The sequence below is a fragment of the Carya illinoinensis genome, chromosome 4 (assembly GCF_018687715.1).
Source record: "Carya illinoinensis cultivar Pawnee chromosome 4, C.illinoinensisPawnee_v1, whole genome shotgun sequence".
Classification (NCBI taxonomy): domain Eukaryota; kingdom Viridiplantae; phylum Streptophyta; class Magnoliopsida; order Fagales; family Juglandaceae; genus Carya; species Carya illinoinensis.
In genome coordinates this window covers 1,363,706-1,377,982 of record NC_056755.1, presented here as the reverse complement: position 1 = coordinate 1,377,982, position 14,277 = coordinate 1,363,706, and the positions used below count along the sequence as shown (strand labels likewise).

Below are 14,277 nucleotides of genomic sequence, written 5' to 3'. Positions count from 1 at the left end.
TGTAATTGGGCAATATTTCCTTACATATATAACATATTTTTGATAATCTATTTTTTTATTTTAATTTATGTTTGAGTGTTATTTTTATCTAATTATTTTCAGTTTAAATAAAATTCACATGGGATCCAAAACAAGATGACTTTTCGGTAGTTGTTTATAGATACACGTGGGACCAATATTAGTAAAAACACACAAACAAAAGCATTTTTACGGAATCAAAACAGGTGGCTGTTGAAAAGAATTGTTGAGGCTTATTCTTTAGGCTTATGTGGGACCCCATGGAATAAATAAAAGAGACCACAAGGGAGACCAAGTGGACGCATGAAAGCACATTGGATATATTAAAAAGGAAACATTGGTTGCTTATGAATTTTTCTCTATTGGAGTATGGGCACGATTTTACGCATTTCTTCAATGAGTTATGAGTTTAGTGGATCCCACGTCTGGAAGAATGAAAGGAAAGCTGGATGCATGATGATTAAATAAAAGAGAGCCGGTGCATGCTTAAATAAAGGAGGAGCTGGTGCATGATTGAATAAAAAAGAAAAAATCGATTCATCAGTGAGGGGAAGAAGTGATGAGGCGAGGAAAGATTTTGAGTTGGCTGAAACGTGATCCCACGTCTGGAAGAAATAAGAGAGCCGGTGCATGATTAAAGTGAAAGCAAAGTTGGTGATGAGCTGGAAGAAAAAAAAAGGCAAAGTTGGTGTATGAGTTTAAAGGGCTGCTTGGTGTATTTTTTTTCGGGGACAGAGAAAACTAGAGGGAGTTTTAGTCGGTTTGGATTAATTTTTCTGGAGGAGCGTCGGTCAGTTTGAATGATTTTATTTTTGTTGGCTAGTCTCTTAAGTTGGAGTTGAGGGAAGTCTATAGAGAGGGACGTAGAGAAGAAACGTGGAGGGAGTTGGTCATTGGAATAATTTGATTGGCTGGAGATGATTTTTCAGAGGGAACGGGGGTGATACATGGGGAGTGGAGGATAGATGGGAGGTTGGATGAGAAGGTGTGAGTCGGTCTTGGGAATTTTCTGGAATTGAAGGAGAGAGAAGGAGATACATATTTTTTCCGGACCTAAGCCGCAGAAGAGAGATTTTATTTTTCTTTAGAAAGAGGCGCCGCATACTGGAGGGATTGTAGAACAAGCATTAAGCACTGCACGGAATTTTTCCTGAATCTCTGGCATTCGCAACCCTGTTGAAGAACCTTGAAGGGTCTATTGCAACTGGCCAGCCTCCTCCACTATTTTTTATCTTCATCCCCATTCATTTGGCTTACTCTTTTCATTCTCTATTGTTTATTTAATTTCAGTTTAAAGTTTATGGAATATTTTTGAAATTTTTGGTTTAGAAGTTTGGGCAATTTATTTGCTATTTATTTATTTTGTATTATTTATTTTTCTCACTTCTTTAAGCTTTCATTTAATAGTGATTACAATTGCTATGGATTAATTTTGAGAATTTGTGATTTGAATACAATGATGAACTCTAGAATCTTGGTTTTGAGGCTTTTCAATTTTCAGTTCGTATTTTGTCAGTTAATCTAGTTTAATTCTTAACTTAGTTTTATTATTAATCTCTTAGTTCTATTGCATATTAGATTGATTAAAGTTTAATTAGGACTTAAATAATTCTAGTTTCATTGTTTAATTTTCAGATTAATTAAGATTGTTCAGTTTAGTTGACTCTTTGATTGTTAATTTCAATTTGTTAGTCTTTTACATTTCATTTCGACACTCAAAAAAATCTAAAAATATGAATCTAGTCCATTACTAGTGCCCTTTTTCATTCTTGTTACACTCTTCCATCTATTGCACATACCATCATTTTTATTTTTCTCTTTGTGAATATTTTTACCATTTTAAATGAGTTTGATTTTAAGTAACTTTTCCTGATGAGACGATTTAGGAATTTATTCCTAATTATTACACGACATCATCATGCACTTGGGATAGCCTTTGTGTTACTCATTTTTAAATGAGTCAAAGACCTGAGTTGTTGAGATCTAGACCCAAAGGTGTGCGAAACACGACTTTAATAGTAGCACTGTCTGTGGGATTACCATAGACTTCGCATGTCCTTCGTATACCTGCGACAACCCCTTCTCAGACGATTTAGGGACAAGAGGAAACAACATTAATAAACATGGAAGTAAGGCTAGCAGCAATGAAACAGTTAGTGGGAAAGTTGACTGCTGAGGTGGAGACCCTTTGGAAAGAGAATGAATGCTCAAAGACACCATCAACGAGTCAAGAAATGACGCAAAGGCCAGTAATAGCGAGCATGTTGGGTCTAGAAATGCTGAATGGGAAGGCAACACGGAGGAGGAGAGGAAGAATATGTAGAACGAGCTGTGTAACCTCAAGGAAAAGTACAAAAAAATGGTGAAGAAGATGGGTACATTGTCATTGGTGGACAGACTACTCACCAGCACGGGGATGCCCTATAGCAAGGAGGTGATGGCTGTGCACATGCCACCAAAGTTTCGAGTCTCCCTTATGGAGAAGTACGACAGGACCAAGGACCCCCTCGAGCACTTATAAACCTTCAGGGCTCATGTTACTCTGCATGGTTTCCTAAGGGAGGTGGCCTACCGAGCCTTTCCACTAACTTTGAAGGGTCTGACGAGGGTGTGATTTGAGTCCTTAATGTCTAGATCCATAGACAGCGTTAGGAAACTGGTTTGCCTATTCCTCACACAGTTCATGGAAAGCAGAAGAAGAAGGTGTACTTGTCTAGGTTTAACAAAGAGCTCATGACAACATATGACGACATATGAGAAAATAACTTTGGCAACACTCCTAGGAGGTATATGGCCCCAGTCCTAGTACATGGGGAAGCTGGCAAGGAGGACTTCCACCCAATATTTTGAATACCGTACCAGATATCGTATTGGTCAAGGCATTAGAATGAAATATTTCGGTACCAGTACCGTTTTGGGACAGTTGATAGATGAATAAATTATATATATAAATATATATTAATTATATTCCAAAATAATAGTCTATATATGAATAAATTATATATAAATACATATTTATAAAAATTATAAATAGTCTAGTCTGAATTGGGGATCAAAAAATGAACTTGTAGTTTGAAAAAAAAGAAAAAAAAGGAGAAAAAAGTAAAGGCTAAAATATTTGCTAGTACGTAGGCCAGTACATGCTGAAATATTAACAGGTATTTGGACCGGTACGAAACAGGTGAAATTTCTGTACCAAACCAGTGGCCAGTACGGCATGTACCGGCCGTATCAGCTGGTACGGTACGAAATTTAAAACATTGCTCCCGCCACATTATGGGGGTCATGACTCAAGATGACATCTTCATCAACGCCAAAGACACACTCTATGCCTTAATTGAGCCAAGGAGGAAGGAGCTAGAGCATGCGATCAAGAAAGGGAAAGTCACATCCAAAGGCAAGACTGGTGAGAAGGTAGAGAAAGGGTCGCACAACAGAGGGAGAGAAGAAGCCCCCTCAAAGGGCCTGGGGTTTCAGATTGACCAGTCAACGCTCGCCATCCAAAAAGATGATTGCTAGGCCACCCAAGATGACAATTGGCTGGCATGCCATTACTACACATACCATCAGTCCACTACCCACAATACTGAAGTCTGACACTCCTTGAGAGGGAAAAGGGACCAGACAGATTGGCCAATGTAGAGGTATCCTCCCACTCGCAGGCTAAAGCAGGTGTGAAGGAGGAGGTCCCATGAGAGAATCACTGAGAGGGACAACATGCTGAGGAGGGAAGAAAGACAAAGGAAAATTAGGGAAGTTGAGTGGAGGCCCCGCATGGTCCCCCCCAGCCACCGTGTCAGGAATGACCTCCTGTAGGGGAAATTAGGACCATTATTGGAGGGGGGGTCACCGACAGAGGCACGACCTCATCCAAGCGAAAGGCATACGCCCGAGAAGCTTAATACCGGGAAGTATACTCGGTCGAGTATAGTCCCACCAAGTACAAAAGAAGTGTCTTTTACTTGCATAACGATGCCCTTGTGGTAGGAGTGTGCAAATTTATGAAGGTTTCGATTCCGACCGAATCGGAGTATTCAGAAATCAAAATCAGAATCGAAGTAATTCAAATTCCTTAAGCTGAGTTGGAGTCGGAATCGAAGACTAGTGTGCCTCCGACTTCTGACTTTGACTTTCGATTATTTTAAAAAAAAAATACAGATGCAAAATGATGTTGTTTTGCATCTGTGATGATTTTAACAAACTAACTAGAACGATGCCGTTACATTTAAATAGGAACGGCGTAGTTTTGGACACTGGTTTAATACCTTCGTGCTTTGCTTTCTTTCTTCCTAATTCATTCTTCATTTCTTTCTTCCTCAGTCCTCTCACGATTCTCCTTTCTTAGCTCACGGTTCACGCCGCATGACACCACGACCAAGCACGAGTTTGCCATTAACAAAGACTTAGAGTCACTCAAATGCTGTAGAACGCCGTAGTGCCTTCGTCCTTCCATTTTTGCCAATCATAATTTTAATTTTTAGGGTTGTAAATTTAGGAATTTTAGTTTTGCTCTGAATTCATTTTGTTATTTCTTATTCACTTTGGTTATTGATTTTGGAATTTGGATTATGTAGATTATATAATTGTGTGTATTTCTGTATTGAGGAAATGGTTGTGATGAATTTGTTAAAGTTCTTGACTTTGGAAAATGAACGTAAGGTGTTTGTAGAAATGTCACTGAGAAAAAATACAAGAAAACTTCATAAAAAGTACACTGTCATGATTTAATTGGAATTATACTGCTTGAATCAAGATTTTTTTTTTTTTTAATATAGATGAAAGTCTTATTAAGTTTTTCTCTATATGTATTTGAAAGAAAAAAGAAGAAATAATTCTTTGTTGATTTCTTGTGAAAAAATATTCACTAAGAAATATTCTGTTTAAGTTGGGTGACTGGGGTGTTGAAGATGTTAAATCTGTTTGTTTTTTGGAAAAACTCTTGTGCTCATCTTTTGCTTCATTTAATGGGCTTAAATTGGATCGTTTTGATAGTTTGATATTGGTGATTCAGCAATATCATGTGGGACTTCTTCTAGCTCAGTTATGTGCAGTACACAATTGGATTTATCATAACAATTTAATGTATCTCTCCTTGTGTACTTGGGCTTTATCTACTTTTATGAATAAAACTTATTGATTACCTATAAGAAAATAAATTAAAAACCGTCATAAGTGCATGCTATGCTTATATAAAGTAACTAATGGAAACAACACAATTTCCCATTCAAAATTCTCACAGTTCAAATAAGTTTGCTCATAATCTTCATATAATAATAAGTATTAGACACACGGTACATGATAAGGGCTTGTATTTAGTTTTAATCTTTTTTCCACATTTTATTTTTTAGTTTTAATCTTTTCCCATTCTCCCCCATTTATGTATAAAACTAACCCTTTTGATTCTTTGAATTTTTGATGGATGCAAATTTTCGAGAATTAAGTATTAATGTTTATATATATATATATATATATATATATCATATTCCAGATATGGATGCTTAACTAAGTGGGACTCCATAATTGGATTAGGATGCCATAATTCCGTCCCAAGCACCAAGATCTAGACCCATTTCTAGAGCACAAATTTCGTGTGCAAGTAGTCGATTCCCACTCTTGGTAGACATAGAAGATGATGATACATTTAATGAGAAGGAGGAGATGGCTATTAGGGATGAGCTAGATGTACCACCTCCATTTATGAGGCCACCACAATCACGATCAAATAAAAAAAAGGCCGTAGACATGAGAATATTTCACCAAGGTTGACGTTAATCCTAAGGAACTGCAGGCGAGACGCAACCATTGTGGTACACAAGTTGGATGTCATTCAAAAAAGTAATGTACCGCTTGTTTGATATCACATCTTAATGGTTGCCAGATGTGTAAGATAGCGAAGGGATTGGCGGCCAAAAATCAGACCAAGCTTAGTTGCGAAATTTCTACGGCAATTGATGGTATACAGCTTAAGAAAATGGTTCCTCAATACAGTGAGAATATATTGAGGGATGCATTTGTAGAGATGATAATTGAAAATAAGATGCCTTTTACTATAGTGGACAAAAGAGGGTTCCAAAATTTTATCAAGCTGCTTGAGCCATGATTTTCATTGCCATCACGGTATACAGTGATGCAAGATTGTATGAAAATGCATTTAAAAGACAAGACTGAGATGAGAAAGATGTTTGTGACCACTGGCTAGAAAGTGTCATTTAAGACTGACACATTGACGTCTGTACAGAATGTTTTCTACATGTGTATCACAGCACACTATATTGACAGCAAATGGATTTTAAAAAAATGGATTATTGGATTCAAAGAAATCATTGATCATAAGGGTACATCCATTGGGGCGGAGATGAATGATTGTTTGAAGGATTGGAGAATTCAGAAAATTTTTTGCATTATAGTTGACAATGCCGGTGCCAATGGTATTGCCATTGAATAGTTCGAGCAAAATATGAGGGTGAGAGATGATGTCATTCGAGGCCATGAGTTTTTTCGTATTCGATGTTTTGCTCATATAATCAACTTGATTGTTACTGATGGGTTAAAAGAGGTTGACGATTCCATTACCAAAGTCTGCAAAATTGTGTGGTATGTGAGGGCTTCCCCCTAAAGGCTCAAAAAGTTCAGGGCAATAGAAGAACAGTTTGGGATTTCATGTTTTAGGACACTGTGCTTGGATGTTCTGACTCGATGGAACTCTACATACATTATGTTGGATGTGGCACAGAAGTACCAAAAAATGTTTGAGCAGATGGAGGTGGAGGATGAGGGCCTTAAATATGCTTTGCCGGAGCCTACAGGAAAGGGGTTCGGTTTACCGGACATACGTGATTGGACGACTGTGGGGTATTTTGTTACATTTTTGTAAATTTTTTATGACATTACTATGTAGATATCTGGATTTGCATATACGACTACAAACTTGTGGTTCAGCGAGGTCTCGACCCTATACCACCACTTGCAAGAAGGTTATGATGACCCTAGCGAATTGTTATTTGGTATGGCTTAGAGGATGCAAACCAAATATAATAAATATTGGAGACATATTGATAAGATAAATAGATTACTATTTGTGGTTATTATCCTTGACCCGTGAATCAAGTTAGTCGTGATAGAATTTTGGGCAAATTCTGTTCTCGGGGCAGTGAAGGCTGGGTCGTTTATTAGAGCATTTAAAACTGATCTCGATGACTTATACAACCACTATAGTAACAGTGGCCAACCTTCATCCACAGCAGGCACCTCTGCCTCATACTCAATTTCGACACCTCCCTTCGATGACTTTAGCCTAGATGGAGCATTGCATCTACACTGTCGAGGTTACAATATTATGAGTGAGTATCATCAACTTGTTGCATCGAGGAATATTATGCAGTGTACTTCTGAGGTTGAACGGTATTTTATAGAAGAGGTCGAGGCACCTAGTGCTATATTTCATATATCAACTTGGTGGAAGGCTAATTCTGCCAAATATCCAATCCTTTCACGTATTGCCCGAGATGTGCTAGCCATTCCGATCACTGCGGTTGCATCTGAGTCAACATTTAGCACTGGAGGTTAAGTATTGGATGCTTTTCGAAGTTCATTGTTACCGTCAACCATCGAGGCCCTTGTTTGCATACAGAACTGGATCAGTGATACGCCCATTGGACTAGATAGTATTGGCATTGGTTCTGAGAGCTATATGCTTGAATTGGGTAACCTTATTTTACTTGTTTCTTTATTATTAAAGTTTATTGCAATAATTATTTAAGTATTTCAATGATTATTTAATTCTTTTTATGATTTCATAAATCTATTTAACTTATACTTTTTATGATTTTATAGATTTTATTGTGAACCTTAGCATAATTGCCGATGACTGATAGATTGGAGTATGGATAAGGATAAGTTGATAGTGGAACTAACTTTAATCTTTATTGGTAATTAAATTCTACTTTTACTGTGTTCCATTTTCTAACTAAATTTTGGTTCCATTTATTGATCAGAGACTTTTTATCTTAATTTCAGGTATGATGAATGACTAAACATGGTACTGCAGATGATGTTTTTCCTTTTAGCTAAATTAGTTGAATCAATATATTTCTTCTTATGGACTGTTTAATCAAACTTTAAAATACTGTTTTTTCTATTATCAATGTTTTGAACCATTGTATAGGACCTTTTGAATTATGTATTTACATTAATTATATTATTATTATTTATTATTTATGCTTCGAAATGGGCCCAATTGGGCTCATTTATAAGTCAGAGTTCCGATCGAAATTTGGAATTCCGACCTTCGATCAGAGTTTTGATCGAAACTCAAAATTTCGACTTCTGATCAGAGTCGAGCTTCAATTCTGTCGGGAGTCAAAATCGAAATGAGATTTGGACTCCAACTCAAGTCGAAGTCGGAAGTTAGAAGGCACCATTTTGACTCTATCGGAGTCGAAGCACAGGCCTACCTCGTGGTGACTATGTTGGTCACCAACTTCACTACGAGAAGGATTCTCATCGACAATAGTAGTTTAGCAAACATTCTTTTTTGGGAAGCCTTTACCCTAATGGGGATAGACGCCGCCCGACTCCAACCAGCCCCCATGCTACTAAAGGGCTTCTCTAGGGAGACAATCCAACCAGTCGAGACCATCAGGTTGTCTGTCTTGGCAGGCAGCGCTCCCTGCACGACCTTTGTCATGGTCGACTTCTTGGTGGTAAAGGCCCATTCGTCTTACAACGCCATAATTGGTCGGCCAAACCCCAACAAACTAAAGGCTATCACCTCCATTTACCACTTGAAGATGAAGTCTCTAACATTTCAGGGAGTGGGGGAGATTCGAGGAGAACAGGTAATGGCGCAAGAGTGCTACGTGCAAGAACTAAAGCCCAGAGCTGGCGGGGTACACGTGGTCTGCCCCTCGACCATTTAAGAAAATGAAGCCAAAGGGGCTAGCGGAAGAGGTTAGATACATGCCTAACATGAAGCCTCGACCAGTCCCAGTCAACAACTCCCTGCCATAATATGCTAACGTAAGCATGATGTCTAACTTGGCTAGTTAGCTGGTCTGCCAAGAAAAAATCTTGGAGGGTAACCTAAGGTGGAGAAAAGATAAGAACATTACTTAAACTTGTGTTTACATGTTGATGTAAATGATTGATATCGTTGTTAAAAACTCTTATTCCCGCCATACCTTGTACAGAGGAGCACAAAGACAATGAAAAGCTGATTGGATTAGGATGGATCGACTTGAACGGTATATAATGTTGAAGGGACAGATTATTATGAGAACCACAACCTGCATTACTTAAAGGATCAATGGTTCATACCCATCTGGGGAATTTTGTTTGTGTGAAATGCTTTTCTGAAGAGATTGTGCAGTAAAGCTTACAGTAAGTAGTCCCAAAGGGACTAGTTCAGTTAATGCTTCGAAGCTTCTTGTTCTTTGTCCATCTCCATATCTAAATTTGAAATGACGCCAGCCAATGCAAGCACAGCAAGAACTGAACTGAGAAGAAAGACTTCTCTGTAGCCCAATTCTGTTCCTTGCTTGAAGCCGAAAATAAACAAATAATTGACTTTGTAACGCCTCCAAAAGTATATCATGTTTGCAGAGTACATAAGCATATGCAGGACAATGAATCCGAACAAGCTGCAAACACGGGCACAAACATTATTGCAGTTTATAATATGAGCATGCACTAAGTTTTTAGGAGATAGGTATTAAATGGTTTGTCCCAACACCTCGAACTACTGTTACCAGTAAAGAGGAAACATGTTATCCATATACTGAGTACGCCCCTCGCTTTTCAGAAGATCTCTTGCACGTATACAACGGTGGCTACTACAAGTGCAAGCGAGCAGCCAGAGAAGAAACTTGAAGATTTAGGACAATTAAGTTGAGTAAGTAGATTGATGTATGATGAGCATAGATGATGGCTAATCCTTACTAATTCATTTGAAAATTAGTTTGGAAAACAATGTTCCGAGGCCATTGAACAGCTTAGGAACTTTGCCTCACATACTGAAAAGTAGAAGGGAGCAGATAAGTTATTAAGTAATTAACTACCCCGATAAAACGAGACACTTGATTTATAATCAATCAAAAAATAAAATAAAAAACATTAAACAAGCATCTTCTTTTAAACACTGAAAAGTGTGCAGAATATTTGCTTCTGCTAGAACATCTCACCCAAGGAAAACGTAATCCGATGTCTCTCCCTTCTGGCTTTTGGCCTTAAAATCTTCATTCCTTATCCATGATTTCCATTTGCAAAATGCTTAATGAAGGTAGCCTCTACCCTTTCCATGAGCCTAGTAATCTGCGGAGGCACGAGAAGGAAAAGAAGGAAACTTTTCATTAAGAATCCGCTCAGAGTAGCATAAGCTGATCTATAATAACTAACCTCATCCGAGCTACCGAGATAAGATTTGTCCACCATCGCCATATAAGTCTTTGATGCATTTCTTGAAGTGATCTGTGGTAGTCAAGCCAGTCTATCAGAATGAAAACCTTGCAGTGTCTGATTGATGAAAATAGAAACAGAAACTTTTTGACCTTGTCATACTTCTTCATGATGTTTGAAAATGCCAATAGATTCAAAAAGCTGTTACATTCATTAAAATTAGGTTCAGGTAAACTCCATCGATCCGCAAAGATCGTAGATAAGAAAATGACTTTGTTTTTAATCATATGATTATTGAAGAACACCGTGTTACCTGTAGCTCTTCAGAATTTGTAGCTTCGGATAGAATTCAGTAAAAGCCTTTGTCATTCGTTCCTCTGCTTTTCTCAGCTCTTTCTTGCCGAAGGACGTGGCGGAATTCGTACTGATCATGAGAATGCCTTTTAAAGTAGATACTGGAGTTTCGGGGGTGACATTGATCTGTACACGATCCAATATTTCTAATGATGTTGGCCTCGATCCTTGGATGGAAACCTTTTGTCCCTTGCCCTTCCTATAATTGTCTCTAGAATTCTTGACAATCTCGTTTTGGTTTTGCTCTTCCAAATTTCCTTCAGCGCTCATCTCAACTTCTTGAATCACGTCCATATGATGCCGTCCAGGTTTTCTTTCATTGCTTCCAAGATTTTCCAAATCAGCTCCATGAAATTCTACCATCGGTTTATCCACATTTATGCGAAGAGCAATCAAAGCATCCATCTGCTTAGTCAATTCATTTGCCTCCTCCATAACTTCCTGCACCTTCATTTTGTAGAAGTTAACGACCTTATTGAACTCATCATCAAGCCTCCTGAAGAAAACAAGCTCGCACTCTCCGCCGGTGTCGGAAGACATGAGGAACATGGTTTGGTAGTGCCCATCTGCGCCCTCCTGTTTCTCCACTGCATGAACAAGAATTACTTCATCCTCATTCTTTCTCGGAGAGCTTCTGTGCCGGCTTGTTAGCCCGCTAAAAGCTCTATAGAGGGAAACCTTTCTTTTCAAAGAAATTTTTGAGGTCGATGCGGCCACTGGCGTTGATATGCTTCTTTGCCTGATCCGCACGATATCTTTCAACACTGTTTTCGGACTGTTGTAGTCCATATACACGTCACGCCATTCCTGCCCCATCTGTGCCGCAAATTCTTTTCCGAACTTCATCTTCTTTGAAAAAAAAAGGAAAAAAAGAAAGGGCTTTTGCAGAATAAAGTGTATCCTACTACTAGACATAAACATAAAGGAGCATGCTTATATATATATGTATATATATAGCATGTATATACACACATATATATGCATTGACGTGCTTAGAAAATATATATATATTGATTGACGTATGTGCTTCTTATATTAGTATTGTAGCAGGTGATTGTATTTTACTTTGGAGCCTAGCAGGAATATTATTATCCACTTGCATCAATTAATTAGCCGAGAGAGAGATGATTGCCATGGAATTAACAAGCTGGGGAGAGGAAAGAAAAAAAAAACAGACAAAAGTCAAATTGATTGTGTCCGGGCCGCTTATTGGTTTCGCTGAATTAAATTAGGTATGTACGTAAGAGTTGTTCATCTGTCATTGTTTACCCAAATACTATGTGGCCATTCATCTCTATTAATGTTAGTAGCTAACCACAAATAAAAAATAAAAAATAAAAGAAAAAGAAATTTAAAAGAAATTAGCGACAGTAATCATCGACAGCAAGTACATTTTGAAATCATCGACAGCGAGTTCATTTTGTTTGTATGCATGCATGTTTCCAGCTTAGTGGAAATTTGATATTATTGTTTCAACTTTGAAGCAATCTACATTATTGGCTTCTCCATTGCAATAGTCTTTATAAATTTTTGTCTGACTTTAGAAATGTTCGTATCAATATATAATGTGGTCGATCAGTGCGGACATCAACTTGATATGTCTAAAATATTCTATCTAGTGGAAGAATCTATGAATTTTTCATTTCAAATATTGAGTACTTTTGACTTCAATATGAATACTTTTGACTTCAAATACGAGGGGGATCCAAGTTAGCCAGGTAACCCATCGGCCCATCAAAGGACCCTGGCCTTAGAGGAAATCAGGTTGGCCAACGACTTCAAACGTATGGGTAAACCCCAATAACGCAAAGAAGGGTGTAATACGCCAACTCAGCATCCCTCTACAGAGCCTAGTCTCATGTAGCTTTGAGCAGACAGGTGGGCACAAATTACAGGGAGCCCTTGATCATTTGACAGATAGAGAAGGAAGAGTCTGACGGTGTGCACCTATAGGATAAACTAAACAAAGAGCCACGTCGTATTAATTGCGCTAACCCAAAAACCATACCGCATTAGATGAATCTGAGGAACTATTGAGGGGACACATCCCCTCTGACACAGGGCATGGGTAGCTGACCCCAAAAATTGGATATAAAAGGCAATCCCCAGGTACTAGGAACTCTCTTTAAACTCTTTATATTTACTCGCATAAAATACTAAGGAAATACTGAGTTTGACATCAGAGACTCCTTGGTATGTACCAAGGCCTTCATCTCTCGATGTTTTATCTATATTCGCAGGCCTAAAATTGAAGACCTGAGTTACTGAAAACCAGGTCCAAAGGTGTGCAAAACACGATGTTAACAGTAGTGCCATCTGTGGAATTACCATAGATTTCACATGTCCTTCATATACCTGCGACAGTTCGTTCTCAGACGATTTGGGGACAAGAGAAAGCAACATTAATAAACATGGAAGCAAGGCTAGCAGTAATGGAACAATTAGTTGGAAAGTTGACTGCTGAGGTGGAGACCCTCTGGAAAGAGAATGAAACTCTCAAAGACACCACCAACGAGTTAAGAAATGACGCGAAGCCCAGCAATAGCGAGCATATTAGGTCCAGAAACACTAGAGGGAAAGGTGAAACGAAGGAGTAGAGGAAGAATATGCAGAATGAGTTGTGTAACCTCAAAGAAAAGTACAAAGAAATGATGAGGAAGATGGGCACTTTGTCATCGATGGACAAAGTGCTCACCAGCATGGTAATGGCCTACAGTGAGGAGGTGATGGTGTTCACTTGCCACCAAAGTTTCGAGTCCCCCTTATGGAGATGTATGACGGGACCAGGGACCTTTTCGAGCACCTAGAAACCTTTAGGGCTCATGTGACCCTGCACGGTTTCCTAGGAAAGGTGGCCTGCCAAGCCTTCCCATTGACTTTGAAGGGTCTGGCAAGGGTATGATTTGAGTCTTTAAAGCTTGAATCCATAAACAGCTTCGAGAAACTGGCATGCCTGTTCCTCACACAGTTCATAGAAAGCAGAAGAAGAAAGCGCCATGCAGCATATCTCCTCACCATCAAGCAAATGGAGGAAGAGAACCTGAATGCGTACTTGTCTTGGTTTAAAGAAGAGCATATGACGATGGATGACCATGACGAGAAGATAACTTTTGGCAACACTCCTAGGAGGCGTATGGTAGGGACCCTAGTCTTATCCCTAACACTAAGGATCACGAGCTCGCCTTGGTGATGTTGGTGACCAAGTGATCTTGCCAACTTACTTGGTCTTCAACAAAGGATAGTGTTTGGGTGGAAGAATGATAGCGGATATGGTAGAATTGGATAGGCTAAATGTTGATTCAGTGTGTTTAATGCAAGGTGGAATGACTTGATGGTTGCCCTTGATGTTGGGGCCACTTGGATGATGCTTAGGGTGGGTATGGTAAAGTGTAGCTAGGATTTTGGGTGGTGGCTAAGGGGGATTACGAAATTGAGAAGTGATGGATTATGGTTGAAGTGTAAGATAGATTGCTCCTTGACTTTAGGAATTGGCTAAGGTAAGATAGGGAATGT

General features: G+C 38.7%; 1 protein-coding gene across 2 annotated transcripts; it reads right to left on the bottom strand.

The window, feature by feature from the left end:
- Positions 1 to 9,213: 9,213 nt before the first annotated feature.
- Positions 9,214 to 11,610, bottom strand: LOC122308006 (phosphate transporter PHO1 homolog 3-like). Of its 2 annotated transcripts, XR_006241890.1 has the most exons (5): positions 10,724 to 11,610; positions 10,563 to 10,611; positions 10,411 to 10,482; positions 10,197 to 10,326; positions 9,214 to 9,656 (listed from the first exon to the last, which is right to left on the bottom strand). XR_006241890.1 is itself a non-coding variant. In XM_043121155.1 (4 exons), exons 1-4 carry the CDS (start codon positions 11,608 to 11,610, stop codon positions 10,258 to 10,260), a joined length of 1,077 nt encoding a protein of 358 aa, XP_042977089.1. In that variant the 3' UTR covers positions 9,672 to 10,257. The 2 variants fall into 2 exon arrangements, 1 of the variants encoding a protein (XP_042977089.1); XM_043121155.1 differs by lacking the exon at positions 9,214 to 9,656 and having other exon boundaries at positions 9,672 to 10,326.
- Between the last annotated feature and the right edge of the window lie 2,667 nt (positions 11,611 to 14,277).